Source organism: Silurus meridionalis, chromosome 24 (genome assembly GCF_014805685.1).
Source record: "Silurus meridionalis isolate SWU-2019-XX chromosome 24, ASM1480568v1, whole genome shotgun sequence".
In the NCBI taxonomy this organism is placed as follows: Eukaryota; Metazoa; Chordata; class Actinopteri; order Siluriformes; family Siluridae; genus Silurus; species Silurus meridionalis.
Window position 1 is genome coordinate 5,803,479 of NC_060907.1, and position 19,447 is coordinate 5,822,925.

General features: G+C 38.7%; 1 protein-coding gene across 1 annotated transcript; it reads left to right on the forward strand.

Moving 5' to 3' along the window:
* Window positions 1-1,397: 1,397 nt before the first annotated feature.
* Window positions 1,398-18,937, forward strand: aplf (aprataxin and PNKP like factor). Its single transcript, XM_046837725.1, has 11 exons — window positions 1,398-1,558; window positions 1,705-1,825; window positions 2,352-2,423; window positions 5,518-5,678; window positions 7,469-7,670; window positions 10,043-10,166; window positions 12,995-13,194; window positions 13,523-13,773; window positions 15,293-15,418; window positions 16,439-16,485; window positions 18,108-18,937. The coding sequence occupies exons 1-11, from the start codon at window positions 1,524-1,526 to the stop codon at window positions 18,299-18,301; spliced, it is 1,533 nt and encodes a 510-aa protein (XP_046693681.1). The 5' UTR covers window positions 1,398-1,523; the 3' UTR covers window positions 18,302-18,937.
* The last annotated feature ends 510 nt before the right edge of the window (window positions 18,938-19,447 follow it).

Below are 19,447 nucleotides of genomic sequence, written 5' to 3' on the forward strand. Positions count from 1 at the left end.
CATGTTTATTCCCTAAAAATAATAATAATAATAATAAACAATAATAATAACAATAGTAATAATAAACAATAAATAAGAAATAATAATAATAAAACAATAATAATACAAAAAATAAAAAAATAAATATTAAAAAAATTCAAAATAAATAAATAAAACAATAAAACAATAAAATAAAACAATAAATAATAATAATAATAATAATAAATAAATAAATAAATAATAAGAATAATGTGGTTTTGTAAAATCCTTCGGTCTTTACTCATGAGATCAAAATCATAATTCATGCCATGTTTATTCCCTACAAATACAACAACAACAACAACAACAACAACAACAACAATAAATTTACTTGTAATAATGTAACCTATTCCTAAAATAAGTATGGTATCTAATCATGCAATCAAAATCATAATGCATACTAAGCTTAAAAAAAAATAATAATAATAAAAAAAAAAATAATAAAATAATAATAATAATAATAATAATAATGATAATAATATCACTAGTAGTAATAATTTTACTTATCCTTAGAGTATGGTACCCATGCTATGTTTATCCCATCAAAAATAACATAAATTAACAACAACAACAACAACATGTACATGAAGAAGTGAAGGAATTCCTAGATACAAACAGAAACTATTCCTATTTCCTAAAACACTGCATTCTCACTAAAATAGCTGTGAATAGAGTTAAAGTAAATATGTTTATAATAAAAAATAATATATTATAATTAAATATGTTTGTAATAATCTAAAGTATAAGTGATCTAATGAGAAAATGAGATACAGATACAGCTGCCTCGAACAAATAGGAAGTATAACCGAATAGGAAGCTTATAATCTATTCCCATTACATATGATTGTAAATATAAAGCATGCACTGTATAAATCCTTCATTTTAGACTCGAGAGCATAATAAATTAGCTGAAAAGGTACAGATTTTTACCCTCGGTGGTGCAGTTTCGCTTTCGTGTGACAGCTCACCGTTTAAATGCCTTGTTTATTGACACGCATGGCGTCACCGCCTTTACTTTCACTGCGCATGCGCAGAGGTTTCGCAACCCCCCCCTTCGTTTGAAAGAGCGAATATATTTCCATGAACACATTCACGCAACCGCTAAATAACTTAAAAATAACTGAATGCTTGTATTATTGTACCTTTAATGCGTTTAATCAGACGAAGGAAACACTCAGTAAATACAAAAAGCCTACCCATAGAGAACGAAGCTTCTGCGCAAGCGCGAAGTTGTTTACATTCGTACCCATAATTTATATATAATTATTATAATATATAATATATAATAAAATACATACATATACACATGTTATAATTTTACGGATCTTTACGTTGGACCAATCGTTTAAAAAAGCAATTATTTTGATTTATTTTAGTGTTTGAGCGATAAACAGCAACGCGCATGCGCAAGAGTCTAACTCTACCCGGAAGTGTCCGCCAAAAAAAAAAAAACGTGTAAGGATGAAGAGATTATTTGCTTTTTAAATAATATTAGGTTTTGTTTTATGCGTCACTTTTCCCACAAGTACAAACCTAACAGGTAGGCCACCATGAAGTAGGGTTGATTTATTTATATTTTGTAAAATCACTAAATATAATTCATTAATGCACGTCAGAGTAAGTGATACACCTTTGGTGGTTAGTGTTAAAGTTCTAGACGTCATCACGTGATGTCTCTTATTTCAGAATGCCAGAGTTTGAGTTGGAGCAGGTGGATGGAGAAGGAGAAGAAGGTGAAAGAGGAGAAGGAAAGCTCATTGATTTGCCCCATGGAGACTCTATGATCGGTAGAGGACCATTTCTGGGCGTAAGTCATTTATTACTACTTATTTCTACAAAACAGACATTTGAAAGAATGTAAACCACTGCATTAATCTCTATGGAACCGCTTACCATCTCTGGTCCATGCAGGAACTCTGTCTTGTCCTGCACATAACACTACAATATCCAGGATAGGAAGGGTTTCCTCCCCCTTGATCAGGGCTGGGGAAAATATGATGATATGTCAGTGCCTGAAAATGATCATCAGTATTATGTTTAAAATCATAACTTAAAGTTTCACTTTCGATTGGATAAAAAAAAAAAAAAAAATAAAAAAAAAAAATATATATATATATATATATATATATATATATATATATATATCCTGCTGTAATTGCAGTCTTAGGCCTCTAGGGGTCACCAATTGTTTCCATTTAAAGGTTTTTAATATGTAACGAAATGTAATTCACGAGTTCTTTGTTAATATTGATGAAACAATGTCATATTTTTTATTTCTTGGTTTACATCTGCTGTGAGACAAACTCTTGCACTTTCTGTCTGTCCTCGAACAGGTGAGCGATAAACGAGTGTCCAGGAACCACGGGATTCTGGAGAACCTGGACGGACAGCTGCGTCTCAAACCCGTAGGGGGAATTTTTATTTCTAACCTCAACCCTTATGTGTGAGTTTGTCTGACATTAAACAAAGGACAAGTTTAATAAAAGAGTCTTTGTCCTGCTCTTTGTCTGCCCCATCACTCTGTCTCTCTTTCTCTTATTCTTTTCCCTCATTCTCTCTATTTTAATTTCTCTCTGTATCTCTTTTAATCCCTCATTCTCTCTTTCTCTGTCTCTCATTTTCTTTATTGCCTATTCTCTCTGTCTCTAATTCTATTGTGCTTTCTTTTTTCTGTAATGCTTTCTCCCTCTCTCCCTCCCTCCCTCCCTCCCTCCCTCCCTCCCTCTCTCTATCTCTCTCTCTCTCTCTCCAGTAATTTTTTATAGCCAAAGCAATTTCAAAAGAAAAGAGGGGAAAAAGCAGGAGAAATAAAATCAAAATAAAGGATAAAATATAAGCAAATAAAATACCGATATAGTAAAATAAGCGAGAAATGGCGTGAACACTTTAATACATTAATATAAGATTAATATTAACATGCTAGTGTTATAAACTGTTAGTATTACGATGGGCCTCACACTTAACACACATTCCTATGGTGTCTGTGCAGCGTCTATATGATCTGAAGCCAAAGTCCTTCAGCCAGGTGCAGAACAAAATTCTCCAGAAGCTTCAATGTGCAGCTGAACATATAACAGTCAGTGAGGAAGACTGGTAACGAATAGACAGCACAATAGACAGTAGATCATAGACACACACATGGATACACAATAAACACAAAAAAGGCAAAACATTGCACGTCAGTTCAGGCATTGAGGCTTATCGCACAATAATTGTTTACATTGTAGGAAATAGTGCAGAAGTGGCAAGACTGTAAAACTGTGTGATTAAATATAAAGTGCTGAAGAGAGGGAATAAATGACACATGACTAGTCTGGATAACGCACAAGACCGAACACGTGAGCGGTTGACGCGGTTCAGCCGTGGCGAGTACGTGAGGTATACCGAACGTCTCTGGTGACCGTGTCTTCTTACCCAATAAGAAAACACGGTCACGTTTTGTCCTGTGTGTGTGTGTGTGTGTGTGTGTGTGTATTTATACGGTTCCTGTATTAAACTAAATGGAGAACATATGCACTACTGTGTGTGCTGTGTGTGTGTGATTCTTCCCCGATCAGGACAGACATCGCAGATCTCATGGGAAACCTGTCCATCTGTTAATACATATACTGAATATCTGGAGAAAAGAAAAACCAATAAGTAAAAACAATAATAATACAGAAGAGCAATTTAAAGAAAGGAAGAAAAGTAACACGAGGAGGAGGAGGAGGGGGGGGTGGGGAAAGGCCAGATCGCTCTCTCTCTCTCTCTCTCTCTCTCTCTCTCTCTCTCTCTCTCTCTCTCTCTCTCTCTCTCTCTCTCTCTCTCTCTCTTTTTTTTTTTTCCCTTTCTCTCTCTCTCTCTCTCTCTCTCTCTCTCTCTCTCTCTCTCTCTCTCTCTCTCTCTCTCTTTATATCTCTTTAGCCTCTCTCTCTCTCTCTCTCTCTCTCTCTTTATATCTCTTTAGCCTCTCTCTCTCTCTCTCTCTCTTTCCCTCTCTCTCTCTCTCTCTCTCTCTCTCTCTCTCTCTCTCTCTCTCTCTCTCTTTATATCTCTTTAGCCTCTCTCTCTCTCTCTCTCTCTCTCTCTCTCTCTCTCTCTCTCTGAGTTTATTTGTTTATTTGAGTTACCATGTATTTTGGTTTGTGTACTCGACCATAACCAGTCTATAAAGTTCTCCAAAGTGAATATTTGACTCTCTCAGGTTACAAGTGAGTTTGTTTTATTTCCTCGGGATTTACATTTCAGTGATGCAGGCCGAGGAGGAGGAGGAGGAGGAGGAGGAGGAGAAGTTGTGAGCCCTGCTGATGTAATTAGCTCTGTATTGGCTGGTTGTGACTCAGACCTGAGTTTATTTGCCAATTTATATTGTATGTGACTCTCAGGACTGAGGATGCGTCATATTCACGTAGCAGCAGCGGTGCTGAGAGAAAATCAATCTACATCACTTTCTAAATAATAAAAGTATAGCAGACTTTTTTAAATCGATGCATCACATCATCAGCTTTTATGTTTAATTTAATTATTTAATTACTGAATCTGACTGTCCCTAATGTGTGTATATATATATATATATATATATATATATATATATATATATATATATATATATATATATATATATGTGTGTGTGTGTGTGTGTGTGTGTGTGTTTGTTTATATATTTCTTTCTGACCTTGTGATTCACTTCATCTCAGAGCAGTACAGTAGGATTTAGGTGCAGTGACTGAGCAGGTGATTCCATGATAGATGTCACACGACTGTTTGTTCTCTAAATAACTCTTACAGAGTTCAGACGTATTCATAACTTCGGCTCATCGTCTTGTCGTACGGTGAATTCGGTTCCAATGAGCCGCAGTTCAGACAGAATTGCATGGTGTTGAAGTATGGAATGGTTGCCATGTTGGAACCTTTCACCCAGAATAAGGGTTCATTCTTCGCTGCTCCATTAAGCTTCCAACTAACTGTCTAGTTTTAAGGTGTTTTTCAGTTTTAAAAACATCAAAAACCATAAAAGACATAATGTTTTTTCGAAAAGATCAGGACATTGGAACAGTGATTATCAGTTATTTATGGTTATATATGGTTCAGGTCTGGAGACATACTTGGCCTCTCCATCACCTTCACCTTCAGTGTCCTCAGCAATGCAGTAGTCATCTTGTGTTTGGGTTTATATTTGGTTTGAACTGCTGTTCAGCCCAGTTTCTAAATGGAGGGCGTCATGTTCTGCTTCAGAATGTCACAGTACATGTTGGAATCCATGTTTCCTTTAATGAACCACAGCAACTCAAGCAGCCCCAGACCATAATAAAACCACCACCATGCTTAACTGTAGGCAAGATATTTCTTGTTACTCCCCACCAGGGCTTCGCCACACATGCTGGACACAACCTAAGCCAAACCAGTTTATCAGACCACAGGACATGGTTCCAGTAATATATGCTCATGGACATGTCATCTTGCAATGCTGGCAGCACTCGTGTCTGTTTTTTTAAAGCAGTTTCACTTTGTCCACCGCAGATACACGTGAACCCCTGTTTCATTCAGACATCTCTGGATGCAACACCACAACCGCTAGAGAAGGACAAATGGCACTGTCTGAAGGACGGATTCATCTTCTCCCTGCTCCCGGGGAAATACATCTACAGAGTGCGTGCTGTTGCAGAGGAAAAGACACCAAGGTATCTCACACACACACACACACACACACACACACACACACACACACACACACAATTGTGATTTAATCATTAACTTGTGTGTTTATACATATATGTATATATTTGCTCATTGACCTAATAAGTTATAACATTGTTATAACGAGTACCTGTGCGTTCAACTCGCACCTTCCAGCCAATCAGAACCAAGTATTCAGACAGACCATGTACCATATACATGAAGGAGGTGGTAGCTCAGTGGTTAAGGCATTGGGCTTTGGATCAGAAGATCACAGGTTCAAATCCCACCACCACCAAGCTGCCACTGCTGGGCCCTTGAGCAAAAAAGCCCTAAAAACCCTCCCCTGCTCAGTTGTAAGTCGCTCTGGATAAGGGCGTCTGCCAAATGCCGCAAATGTAAATGTAAATATACTGTAAATCTATAGAGATAATACAGTGTACGCCCAGCATGATCATTATATTTTACATATCATTTGTTATAAACTTACTGTTTTTCTTTCCTTTTTGTTGTTCAATTTCACTCTGAATACATTAACAATTTCTAAAATGTAGTTTTTTCCCCCTTTTTATATAAATCGCACTGCTGGATTTTCCATTTTCCATTCCAAATCCTAATCCTAAAGAGGTGGGGGGGCACAAACCTTTGCACTTTTACGTGTAAAACGTCATCACAATCGTACGACAGGCATTTGCACGTAAAAAAAAATAATAATAAAAAAATAAAGAATATGAGAATAAAGTTGTAGCACTAAGAGAATAAAGTCGAAATTGTGAGAATAAAGTCGTATTTAATTTTCTTTATATTATTTTATTTGTTTATTTTTATAAATTTCTTCACATGGCGCTAAAAACGATGTCGTACAATCGTGTTACAGTACCCGTCTGATACTTTTGTCAATATGGACTAGAGAAAAAGTGCCGTTAGAAGACATACTATGTGGAAAAGAAAGAACAGTGTGATGTCTTCAGGAGTTATTTGAATATCAGGTTTGGGGTGGCCAGTGGTCTATCAGGGGTGGCCCTGGTGGCCCCTCCCCCCTTATCCCCACCTCTAGTGGTGGTTTAAACACTACTTAAAAACCTCAAGCATGTGTTTACAATTAGAATAGAAAAAAAAACAACACTTTTGGATGCATTTTCTGATTCATTTTGTTCAGTAATTCATCACACGCAGGCTTCATCGCTCTTCAAGTCGCTGAGAAATAAACAATGCGGATTTGCTCGGAGGAACCGACCTATGATTTGCCTTCATTTCAAAGTCAAACCGCTCACGTGTGCGTGAAATGAGCTTCCGCAGGCTTGGAGATTTTTGTATTTGTATAAATAGTATATCTGTCCTACATGAACGTCAACTGTATTGAGTTTTGTTCTCCTATACGAGGCTCCAGATGATTTCCTAAAGCAGTGTGAGCAGCAGGATCTCATTAAAATCGCACTGTAATGTCAAACACACACGACCAACCAAAGACGCTTCAGTTCTCGTTGGATTTGGATTAAAGCGAGAGCTCGATGTCCTTGCTGATTCCAGCGTCCTCGTTTTGCTTCACTGCCGATTAAAAGGGGTAAAAAAGGCAAACGTGACTTGTTTTGTTTGTGTTCGAAAGCTTGGGGAAATAAATACGATGACGATTTGTTTCCTTGCCTGTCTAAACTGCACAGAACAAGCTGGTTTGATTTGTTCCGCCTGGCTGCTTCCTGGCAAATCTTTACTCAGCTATATTATTATACGGTTTACGCAAAACATGTCACATGACCTCCTAAAGAAAGAACCTATTATATTACTGTTGTTACAGGAACAGTCAGGGTTTTGAGGAGGAAGAGAAGGAGCAGGTGGAGGTGGTGATGGAGACGGTGTCCGAGACGGAGCAGAACCTCGGATCCTCTCGATCGTGTGAGGAGACATTAGCGTACACTCCTCAGGCCAAGAACAGTTTCACCTACGAGTCGGAGATGAGAGACGAGAGCCACACAGCAGGTCCTGCTACGTTCAGTCAGGTGAAAAGGCATTTTGCTGCGATGATGTGCTCCATTCTTCTGGGAAGACTTTCCACTAGATTTTGTTGGTGTTTGTGTTCATTCAGCTACAAGAGAATTAAAGATCAGGCACTGATCCATTTCATCCCAGCGGTGTTCAGTGGGGTTAAAGAGCTCAGGGCTCTTCTGTGCCAAACGTTTATGAATAGCTGACCAATCAGAGGACAGAAAAATGCTGACGCTATTCTAGGCCAGCTACCAGGTCCTGTGAGGCGAATATGAAATCTGATTGGTTTAAGAAACAGACAACTGATAATAGAGACTAAGGTAAAAAGGCCATCAGTAGAGACTTTGAATGCTCTGGGCAGATTAGATTGGCATGGCAGCACATAGAGGCTGATAAATTAATATAATTTCATGGAACAAATATTAGAATTTAGGTTGTAAATGTAGGTCAGTGCTTCAGAGAAGGCTTTGCTGGCCCTGACCGCCCACCACTGGGTAAACGTATTACTGCTTCTTTGTTCGTAAAACCAAACATCATCGCGTGTATCTCGGATTCTCTGTAAGCCCTCCAGAGTATGATATTACTTTGCCATATCGGTCCTGCGGCGCCTCGTAAAATCACCGCTTGGCGCTTATCGGGACATGACGTTCATCGATATCTGAGCTCGCGATCCTGTGGTTTTATGGCTCTTTAGGACGTATCTAATAGTTTTACCATACTTGGATGGAACAAAAAAGAAAAGAAAAAAAAACCTGCCAGATTGTTTATCTGTTATTCCCCATTTAAGAGTTTAAATCACATTACAATCCCGATGCCATTACGCAACAGAGAAACCCACTGAAGCTTTTTCTCACCCACTCACAAGATACTAAAACTTCCACTTCTGTGAAGAAACTTTTTTTTAGAGTAAAAAATGAAGGAGGGAAGGAGACTAAATTGAGAGAAAGTAAAAGAGGGTTGATAGAACAGAGGTTTAAGAGAGATGTTAAGAACAAAAGACCTTAATAAGATCGATATGTGCTTTTTGTACATCTTTTCATCTTTAGTTCCCATTCACGCTTATAGTAACCTCCACTCTTCTTTGAAGATGTTCCATTAGATTTTGTGAAAATATTTGCACATCAAGCCACAAAGGTGTTTGTAAAATCAGGCAATGATGTGGATGAGGCTCTATAGCAGGAGATCTTCCACTCCAACCAATTTGAAGCAGATCTTCATGGAGCTGGCTCTGTGCACAGAGGTAGTGTCATGCTGGAACAGGATTGGTTCTAGGGTTAGGGTTAGTGAAGAGAAAATTTCATGTTGCCACATACAGACATAATATACGATTGTGTTCAATTGTGTGCCTCCAACTTGGAGAAGAACAACATATGGCTGGAAATGGCATCATAGCACTATTCTACATATTAGAGTAGAATTGAAAAGTTTTTTTTGAGTTTGTTGAGTCTTGAATGAAAACTCAATCCAATAGATGCCAAGTGTAAAAAGAGAGATCTTTTGTTTATTTTGGCTTCAGAAACTAGTAAAGTGGTCAGAGTGCATTATGTCACACATAAGGGACCCCCTCACACCCTGCATACAGTCTGTTCAGGTAACACAGACTGATCAAATCAAAGACAGCCACACTCCAAAATAGCTGTTTCCTGGCACCCACTGAGATTTTAAACACCCATATATCATACCTACAATCTGTATTAGAGTTGTGCATCTCTATAACCGAGGCCAATGCGATTCGCATCTCGATGCATAGCCAACGATACGATTCATTAAAGATACAAATGAAAATAAGATAAGAGATACCTTTATTCGTCACACACTGGGGAAATTTTCTGAATGAGCTAACAATGGGAATCATCCCTATTACGCTCCATTTTAATCCGATTTAAATTCAACACAATGCGATTTGATGCAACGGAAAAAATACGATGCGATAGAATTCAATAAGGTACAAATAGTTGGCTTTTATTTCTTTGGTTCAGACAGACAGCAAATCATTCATTTACTTGAGCGCCTTTTGACTTCTAAAGCAAACAGGCCTTTGAACACAAAGGTTTACGTTCTTTTTTCTGTTGTGTCTCCATGAAGATGCAGCTCTACCTCTGCCATGTTAATCTATATTCAGTGTGAGAAAATGCAGGTTGAAAGAAAGGCATATTTTAGCAGTCACCAGCTGTGATAAGGGACTGCTTTTGGTTCACATGATCTATAAAGTTTACTATGAATGCTTTAAGCAAAAGGTATCATCTGTCCTAAGTAAACACTTGACCCTTAAGTAAAGAGCTACTAAGCTATTTCGCTAAAGACCCGAACAGTTTTCTGAAGTTATTAAAATTTCTGAATATCTGTGTATCCGTGTGTGTGTGTGTGTGTGTGTGTGTGTGTGCAGGTTGGTGCTGATTCTCGCTCTTCTTGTAAACTGGACTCTGCAGCCCCTCTGATGCCTCGTAAAAAAAGAATTCTTCCCGCTTGGATGATGGACGTCGCTCCTATAAACACATCATCGCCAAAAGGTATCAGAAAGAGAACGGCATGTTCGCTTCAGGGACGGCCCGGATCGCTTAGTGGCCTTTTTTCCGGTCATGATGGCCTTGTAAATGGTCCTGCTGTTTGTGGCTGATGTCCAAACAACATATTGACTATGCTTGAGTCTAGTAGCGATGTCTAGTTTGGGAGGTGGGGGATGGGAATGTATATGACAGGGGGATGGATTCCAGCACACACTTTTGCTTACAAACTAATGTACCGAACGCTATTTATTAGGGGTCAAAGCACCAAGGTGTATATGCACCCGATTGTTATTCAGAGCATCTCTTCATTTCTTCTGGTTATGGTGTCTATGGAAGCCCACAGGAAAAAAATATTTTTTTGCTTGTCATGGGCAACCCAGACTGACAGCAAAGCATCCAAACAGGAAGTAAGGAAACACATTGACAAAAATTGGTGAGCATCTTCAGGAGCTAAGGCTATACAACACATCTCATAGTGTCACCTACAGAAAGTACAATAACCTCCTGAAAATGTTAACTTCTACCTCCCAATTTTGCTATTCAAAACCTTTGTCTTTCTAGCAAACGCAGAAAACGTGACATGAAGACATTTGCATACTTCCATAAAACGTGCTCTTCAGAGCCCTGCCCTATTGCCCCCAGAAATCGTATTGACTGTGACACATGTGGTCAAAAACTGTGACAACATCTATAATTCTTCGTTTTCATTTTAAGAACTACATTCACAGTTTCACATTAATATGAGTGGCTGAAGCGAATGCTCTTTCAAGAGTACTTCCTGTCTGCTGATAACCTCCACTCCTCCATCTTCATGGAGCTTCCCTTTCATGCTTAAGCTTGGAGACCCAAATCAGTACCTGACTTTACCAACACCCTTGTAGCTGAATGAGCAGCACAAAATCTAGTGGAACATCTTCCTAGAAGAGTGGAGGTTATTTCAACAACAAATGGGGACTACATGTGGATTATATGGATATATTCATTTATTTTCCAAATAGTTTATATGCAGATTCAATTGAATGGAAAATGTGGTTCCTTTAACAACGAAACTTCTGTCTGTTAAATCGATCGTAAAAATGCGTAAAAAAACCCTGCAAGTTTAATTGAGTGTGCGAAGAGACGACATCGATAGACAGAGGTTTTGCGTACTATAAACCAAAACGTCCCTGAAACCGTAGCTGAAGTGACGTGTTTACAGCTTTACTCTCTCCTGTAAAACCATCATTAATGTCACCAAGACATTTCTTCTCTTTTTAAATTCTATGAAAACTCAGACAGCCGGTGGTGATTTGCAGGCTGATAAAAGCTCGATCTGTCAGCACTGAATGTCGTTACCACAGTGATTTTCACACAGAAATGCTCGAAATCCCCATGATTTTATCCATTGTTCCTTCTTTTTTCACACCTTTTACGGAGTACACAGATACCCGCTTACTCACTCACTCGCCTTCACTCCTTTTTTGTGCTGCACTGAGGAGTTGTACACAGAGTTGATTGCTCTTTTGAGACCAGCCGCTGACAAACAGGACTGGTGGTCTTGCTTCAGGATTTTTCAGCCTGCAATGAGGGTGAGAAAGAAGTGAGTAAAAGTCAAAAGTGTGTTCTATCAACTCTACTCAACTCTATTGATTGATGTAGCTCTTCAATCAAGGTTTTGAGGTTTTCCTTGTACCACCAATAAAGATTGGCATGTTGGCTGATTGTCAGCTGTTCAGTTTGCCCTCAAGTTTTCACTGTCATATGTTCTGAGGTGCTTTTCTGCTCACCGTGGTTGTAAAAAGTGGTTATCCAAGTTCCTGTCAGCTCAGACAAGTCTCATCTCCTCTTGGTTCTTTCTCATGGACCAGAAGTTTCTGTTTGCTTTTAAAATCTGATTCAAAAATATTTACCCTTTTTTTTTTTTTTTTTTTACTATATGGACTAAAGGTCCACCGATAGTTGATTGCTGGAACTGTCGACAAAAATCCATACCGATAGTTTTTCCGGCTAACGTAATACTGTCATTAAAAAGAGCGGCCTCTAGAGGCGAATCACTGCGTGCTGCACGGAGAGCTTTATATTATATGTATTGTTTATAATGTATTTATAATTTTTGATTATAAATTAAAACTTTATTAATTGATCAATTCATATTTATTATTTACATTTCCATGATTCAGAAGTTTTTTTATATTTTATGTTTGTAAAAAAAAGTTCTGTATTATTGTGTTGTGTTTTTTATACAGTATCCATTTTAAAAACAATCGGTTGATTAACTGGTCATCGGCAAGTACAATCCAACGTTGCTATCGGTAAATCGTTCGACCTCTAATATAGACAAATGTTTGTGCCCTGTCCTTCTTTTTGAACATTTCCATTCCACATTTACTCCAAATTTCCTTTTAGATAACTGCCACTCTTCTGGGAAGATGTTCCACTAGATTTTGTGGAGATTTGTGTGAGATTCCATTGAGCCACAAGGGTATAAGTAATGTCAGGTACTGATGTAGGTGAGGTGAAGATTCCTGGGTTTCAGTCAGTGTTTCAAATCATTAAGAGGTGTTCAATAGGATTTAGAGCTCTACAGCAGGAGATCTTCCACACCAACACACGTAAAGAATATCTTCATAGAGCTGGCTTTGTGCACAGGAGCAGTGTCATGCTGGAACATTTTGGGTCTCCTATTTCAAGTAAAGGGAAAGTTTCACACTACAGCATCCAAACATGTCTTTTACAATTGTGAGCCTCTAAGTTTGTGGTTAACAGTTTGGGGAAGAACCACATACCATGGCTGGAAAAGTCAGGTGTCCCAATACTCTTTACCACATTTTTCCATGTGATTTAAATCTCAGTGAAACGAGCTCCAGCACGAGGAGCCCGAAACACGCCTTCATCCAAACCCTCAGGAGCCAAACGTCCACGGGCGAGGATGCCGTCATCATCAGATGACATGGAGGAGGAGAAAGTGAATGAGGAGGACGAGGAGGATGGATGTCGCAAGACCCAGAGAAAGAGAGCGAGGAGGCTGGAAAGTGACCCGGAGGAGAGCCAGGTACACTCGGACCCTGGAACAGGGGATTTATGGATACGGTGAAAGATATTCGTGCTTAATTCTGGGAACAGTTGCGTTTCGAAATCATCTGCAAATGCAGTTAGGGTGCCCAGGGGATATGAAGATTATAGAAACAAATTCTTGAGTTTTATTTGTTTTATATAAAAGTATATGATACATTTTAGTGGGAGATAAAACAACAATACAGCCTGTTTGTCGTGGTTGACCTCAATTTTAGAATAATTTTAAAACTGATAGTGAGCCTTGGCCTTGTTGTCACGGTGATCCTTTTGAGCACAGGGTGATGAAATCCTTTACACTTCAACAGGACCAGGTTCCGGTCTCAAGGGCCAGCCAGGAGAGGCTACAGGAGGATGAAGATACCAACACAGAGAGCATAGCTCAGAAAACGGACGTAAAGGAGAAAGAAAGTCAGAATTATGAGGCCGATCAGAGGTCCAAAAAAACTGAAGGCTCAACCTCAAGGCCGGAAAGCTCCGGAAATACGCAGACAAGTGTTCAGCAGAAGGCAAAAATTCAGCACAGGATGCCGTGTCCCTACGGCAGCTCCTGTTACAGGTACTCATCGAAAGCAAATCAAATTCGCCCCAAAGCAGGATTTTCTAGAAATGCTAATTCAATTTCGAGTCCTAGCTTTGTTTTACACGGTTCATTTCGTTCCGGTTTAAGATAACCCCTTTTTTTGGTTCGAATCAGAGAAACCCTATTGTAGGAACTCATACCGAGGATAAACAGGCTCTTTGTTTTATCGAGTGTATCAGAACAGGCGTCTTTGATGTCTCCGATTTACTGTTTCATGGCCGACCGCTAACAAGCCTAGAGCACTTCAGATTTTCTGCTCGGATCTCCGTAGTGAAGCCCACATCACGTCGCATCTTTTATCCATTAAGTAAATCTTTAGAGCTTCAGGCTTGAAATGACGATGACAAACGTCTGGTGTAAAAGCAAACTTTTTTTAACTCTTTCATTGTACAGCATCGGGGCTCGAAGCATCTCAAATCTTCCCACTGACCACCTTAAACTAACAGAGAGAGAGAGTTCAATCTGATGCTCACTCGACTATGTGTAAAAGGATACAGGGCTCAGAGCCAACATCATTAAACTATAACTTTCACAGCTAGTATTACACAACAGAACGGTGTCTAGGCTCAATATGGTTTTCGAGAACACATGCATGTTGCTTTTGTTTCTATGCAGTAATCTCACAAGAATTTAACAGTGAATGAGTGGAAGGAAGTTCTGTGGAGACCGAATGAACATTTTTGCCTTAAATAGAAGAACTTGTGTAAGATGAAGAACAGGAGAGAAGATGTGATCAGACTCCTCACCTCCACAGTCAATCATGGGTTTGGGGTTGTTTTGGAGAAGGGAAGGTTGGAGACTTATTCCAGAAAGTGAACCAACATGGCAACCATTCCATAATTCAACAGCATTCAATTCCATCTGGACTGCGGCTCATTGGAATATATCCAAACTCTGTAAGAGTTATTTAGAGAGCAAACAGTCGTCTGGAGTGACGTCTATAATGGAATCACCTGCTCAGTCACCACACCTCAGTCCTATTGTACTGCTCTGGGATGAGCAAGAAATCTCCAATCAGTGAAGAACATCTTTAAAAAGTTTTCCAAGAGGCACAGCAAAATATTTCATCTGAACGTTTGGAGAAACCAAGTTGCTGAGAGTGTGTAAAGCTGTTCTTCATGCTAATGGTGGATTTTCCAATGAAAATAAAGTAGAACATCTGGACATTTACAGATTTGTTTGGTCAAAGTAAATTTTCATGCCGTTCCATGACCGAGTTTGTTGCATAGAAACAAAAGGAACATGCATTTGTCTTTGAAAAAGGAAAAACTGGGTGTTTTTTACACTTTTGACAAGCGATATAAAGTTTACAGACATTTTCCTCAATAGTATGAAGGGCTTTCTGCCTTTTATCCTGTTGCTACACTTGGTGATTACCTGCCATGTTGCTTAGCAACAGTGTCACACCTTGAATCACTTCACATTGCCATGTCAGGACAAAAATTTGAATAACCTTCATTAAATCCAGGGTTAATGTTTTGTTTTTTTATGCCAGGAAAAACCCGATCCATTTTCAAGAGTGCAGTCACCCCGGGGACGACGATTACGAGGAGGAGCAAAACAACCGGGACGACGAAGAAGACGATCGGCCCGAGTGTCCATACGGCACTGACTGCTACAGGTGGCTGTGGTTGATGTCATATTCTGTAAAATTCATACATTTTAACGCCCCACAAAAGAATTAAAGTAGTCTAAAACGGTGAACTTTTGTGTACTAAAATGTAAAAACAATTCTGTAAATAATGTACAATAATGTAAAAAATTAGTGAGTATATTCTGGAATGTTGGACACCTGGTGCGCAGGCAATCAGCACTATTGTAGAATGACTCTCAAAATGGGCTGTTCTTTTTCAGATTAGTGTGTCAAAAAAACTAAATATATTTCCAGTGCATGTAATTCTTTATTGTATTTAAGTAGCTTTTACACATACCTGTTCTTTACTGAAGAATTTCCATTTACGGAGACTTCACTACATTTCAAAGTCAAATTTCTTACTACGTTTATCGAAATCGGTCGTTCCTTTTTATTATTTATAAGAATTTAAAGAGAAGGTTTTGGGCTCATGATAATTGTAAGAGAAATCAATCAGTGTTTGAGTCATTAATATCAGTCTATTAATAGATCAGTGTGCTGAGAGTCACATTCGAGTCTTTTCACAAAAACTAAGTTGATTAAGTAAAGAGTCTTGTGAAGAAAATGATAATAGGAACATTTATAGTTGTAATAAATTAGTACTTTGGATACTTCAGTTCATTTGAAGGCAAAAACTTTTGTACTTTCACTCAAGTGATAGTTTAAAGGGACACGTTTATCTTTACTGGAGTCATATTTTACTTACAGTATTTCTACTTTTACTTACTTGCTTTGTCCACCACTGTTTGAACATTTTATCCACTGACCCCCTCGACCCCCCCACCTGTGTGGTTTTAACGTGGTGGTTTGGTCTGACTAGCTCCCATCTGCTAAAACACTAAATAAGCTTGTTTAATAATCATCCAAAAATCCTTCAAATTACACACTTCACCCAATGATATCAGTCCAATGAGTCTGAGAAAAACACTTCAGCCTGCACATATTGTTCCAGATGTAACTTTTTTTTTGGTAACATGCTTTTTTTTGTTGTTTTTTTTCCTCCCACAGGAAGAATCCACTACACAAAAAAGAGTACAAGCACACCAAACCTCCAGGTGTGTGTTTTCCTCTTCACCTCCCTAAGGAACCTTCGTTAAAACTGCAGAATCCGCGTTAAATTTGAAATGCTCCTGTTTGAAAAACACATTTTAGTCAGTTTGGACCAGACTGCTTGCCAAACTGCAAATGCCAAACGCACAACGATGAGAAACCAAATTGAAAGAAACATAAAAAAAAAGAAATAAGAAGGGAGAAAAATAGGCAACATCAACGCAGTCTATTCTTATCTCGCTCTTTTTCATGACTCTCCCGCTGGCCAGCCGCTTCAGCCATGCTGAATAAAAGGATATCAAGCTTGCGTTGATTATAGGCAGCGTTTACAAGCCGGGGACTGAGCAGTCAGTCTGCGTTGGGGTGTGGGGTGGGAGGGATTTCGGGGGTGGTGGAGGTAATTACTCGCCTCTGATATTCACACCCACGTTGTTCACTCGCTTCCTTTTGAAGTGCACATGACTGAACAAAACGGACTCGCATTCAGACACTCAATACACACCAAGACTCGGACTGGCTGTTGAATTCGCTCCTTGTCCTGGCAACAGTTCCAACAGCAGCCTTCAAGAGCAGAACAAAATCAGGCTCTGTGTCAATTATGATTAAAGGGGCAGTTTGCATTTTGAACATGTGCAGGTGCAGGTTACGTGAATTCCTTTTTTGCGATGAAAAACACTGACAAGTCGTCGTCTTCGTTTCCTATATATCAAAGATAAAATAACATTTACCGGATTTAAAACTGGATTGTTGGTGAAATGATGCTTATTTTTGAACATCCCAGTCCACATTTAGTCTCCATTTCCTCTTATAATAAATTACACTTTTCTGGGAAGATGTTCCTCTAGATTTTGTGGAGATGTGCTCAGACACAAGGGTGTTAGTAAAGGCAGGTACTGCTGTAGGTGAGGAGGAAGGAGGCCTGAGGTGCAGTCAGCAGTCACAGTAGGATTTTGAGCTCTATAGCGGGAGATCTTTTACATCTTCTGACCCATGTAAAGCATATCTTCATGAAACTGGCTTTCTGCACAGGAGCATCGTCATGCTGGAACAGGTTTGGGCCTCCTAGTTCAAGTTAGGGGAAATTTTCATGTTACAGCATCCAGCGATGTACAGTTGTGTGCCTCCAGGTTTGTGGGAACAGTCTGGGAAGAACCACACATGGTTGGAAAAGTCAGGTGTCCCAATACTTTTGTCCTTATAGTGGACATTATCCTAACTCCGATGTCGTAAGTAAAGTATAAAGAACAGGGAAGCAGAACTTTTTTCCAGCCCAACCTTGGATTATAATGTATTAATATTGGAAAGCGTGTTCTTAATAATTTGTCTGAGGAAAATAAATACATATTCAGTACATAAAATATTCATAAAATATATATTTGAGCATTTATATATGTTTGTTGTAGAAAAAAATACATTTGTCTGGTCATTACCAGTACAGTCCAGCGTTATGTAAAATACAGATCATAGGTGTGAAAACTTTGCGCCATTGTTACTGACTGCTGCTTTAAGATGCATCATCTAGGAAAAGCTTAGTGCAAAATTTTACGATGTTGATGTCCTGAAATTGCTCTCATCTTTAGTCAAATACAATGGTTTAAGTTTTATTCATATTTTCTTTATTTTCCAGCTAAGAAGACTGTACCGCTTAATGATGATGATGAAGATGAAGACCAGTACGAGAACAGCTTCATTAATGATGACAGCGAAGAAGAGGATGTAGACGAGGATTCTGACTATGTTCCTGAGTCGGAGGACAGCGGGAACGAGTTCATCAAACAACTCATGAAGGAGGCCAAAGGCTTTCTCAAGAAGAAGAAATAACCAGACACCTGAAAACAAGGTTCCTGTTGGTGTTCTTAGAGACAGTTTGCTAAGATTTAAAGCTTATCTAAGGATGATGATGTGGGTTGAGGGTGACACCTGTAACATCGGCATTACAGCAGAATGTATGTTTCCGAAGCACTTCCAGGTTTCCAGCAATACTGAACACTACTAAATGTCCAGATCAGAGTCTCCAGAGTTTAAAAGGTCTCTCAGGAAGGATGTTCAGGTTTCAGGTGCACCTCTGGAATAACTCGCAAGTGTAATATGAGACTTCTTGTGCATTGTTGAATGTTTACACCAGTCTGTTATAGAGACTAAAGTTCTGAGTTTCTAAGTAAGAACGTAGCGCAATTAGAGCTGCGTTTCCGTTATGATTCAGGAAGTACTTCAGTATTGAAAAACCTATTTTTTTATATATTTTTTTTAATTCATTGTTCCTATTTTATGTACTTTTAGTAAAACGTTATTTCTCAGAATGTTCCCATGGTGTATCTGGATGTTATTTGATGGCATAAATGAATAACATTCTACTGAGGTGTAAATGAATACGCTTTTGCACCTTTTGGAGGATGTAGTATACGTTTTATATGTGGAAAATTTTACATATAAAGGAATAAAGAAATATGACAATAATTCACTTTAATGTTATTATCATAAATATAGCATATGTATTTGAAATATCCCAGTGTAGGACTTCTCAACATGAAGGTAGGTCCTCACAGAGGGATTAACATACACTGTATGGCCAAATTATTGGAACACCTAAAATTTTCCAGCCATATGTGGTTCTTCCCCAAACTATTACCACAAAGTTGAAGGGCACACAATTGTTTTGGATGAAATGGTAGCTTGAACATTTTTGTGGACACCTACTCATAAGATGATGCTTATTTTTGAACATCCCAGTCCACATTTAGTCTCCATTTGCTCTTATAATAACTTACACTCTTCTGGGAAGATGTTCCTCTAGATTTTGTGGAAATGTGCTCAGATGTGGTTCTTCCCCAAACTGTTACCACAAAGTTGGAGGGCACACAATTGTTTTGGATGAAATGGTAGCATGAAAATTGGCTTTCTCTGGTTTTGTGCCCCTGTGCACAAAACCAGCTCCATGAAGATCTGCTTTACATGGGTTGGAATGGA

Coding starts and splice junctions, on each gene's coding strand:
- aplf (XM_046837725.1), top strand. CDS start 1,524: ATGCGTCACTTTTCCCACAAGTACAAACCTAACAG. Junction 1,826..2,351: donor GTAGAGGACCATTTCTGGGC/GTAAGTCATTTA, acceptor GTCCTCGAACAG/GTGAGCGATAAACGAGTGTC. Junction 10,167..12,994: donor AAACACATCATCGCCAAAAG/GTATCAGAAAGA, acceptor TTTAAATCTCAG/TGAAACGAGCTCCAGCACGA.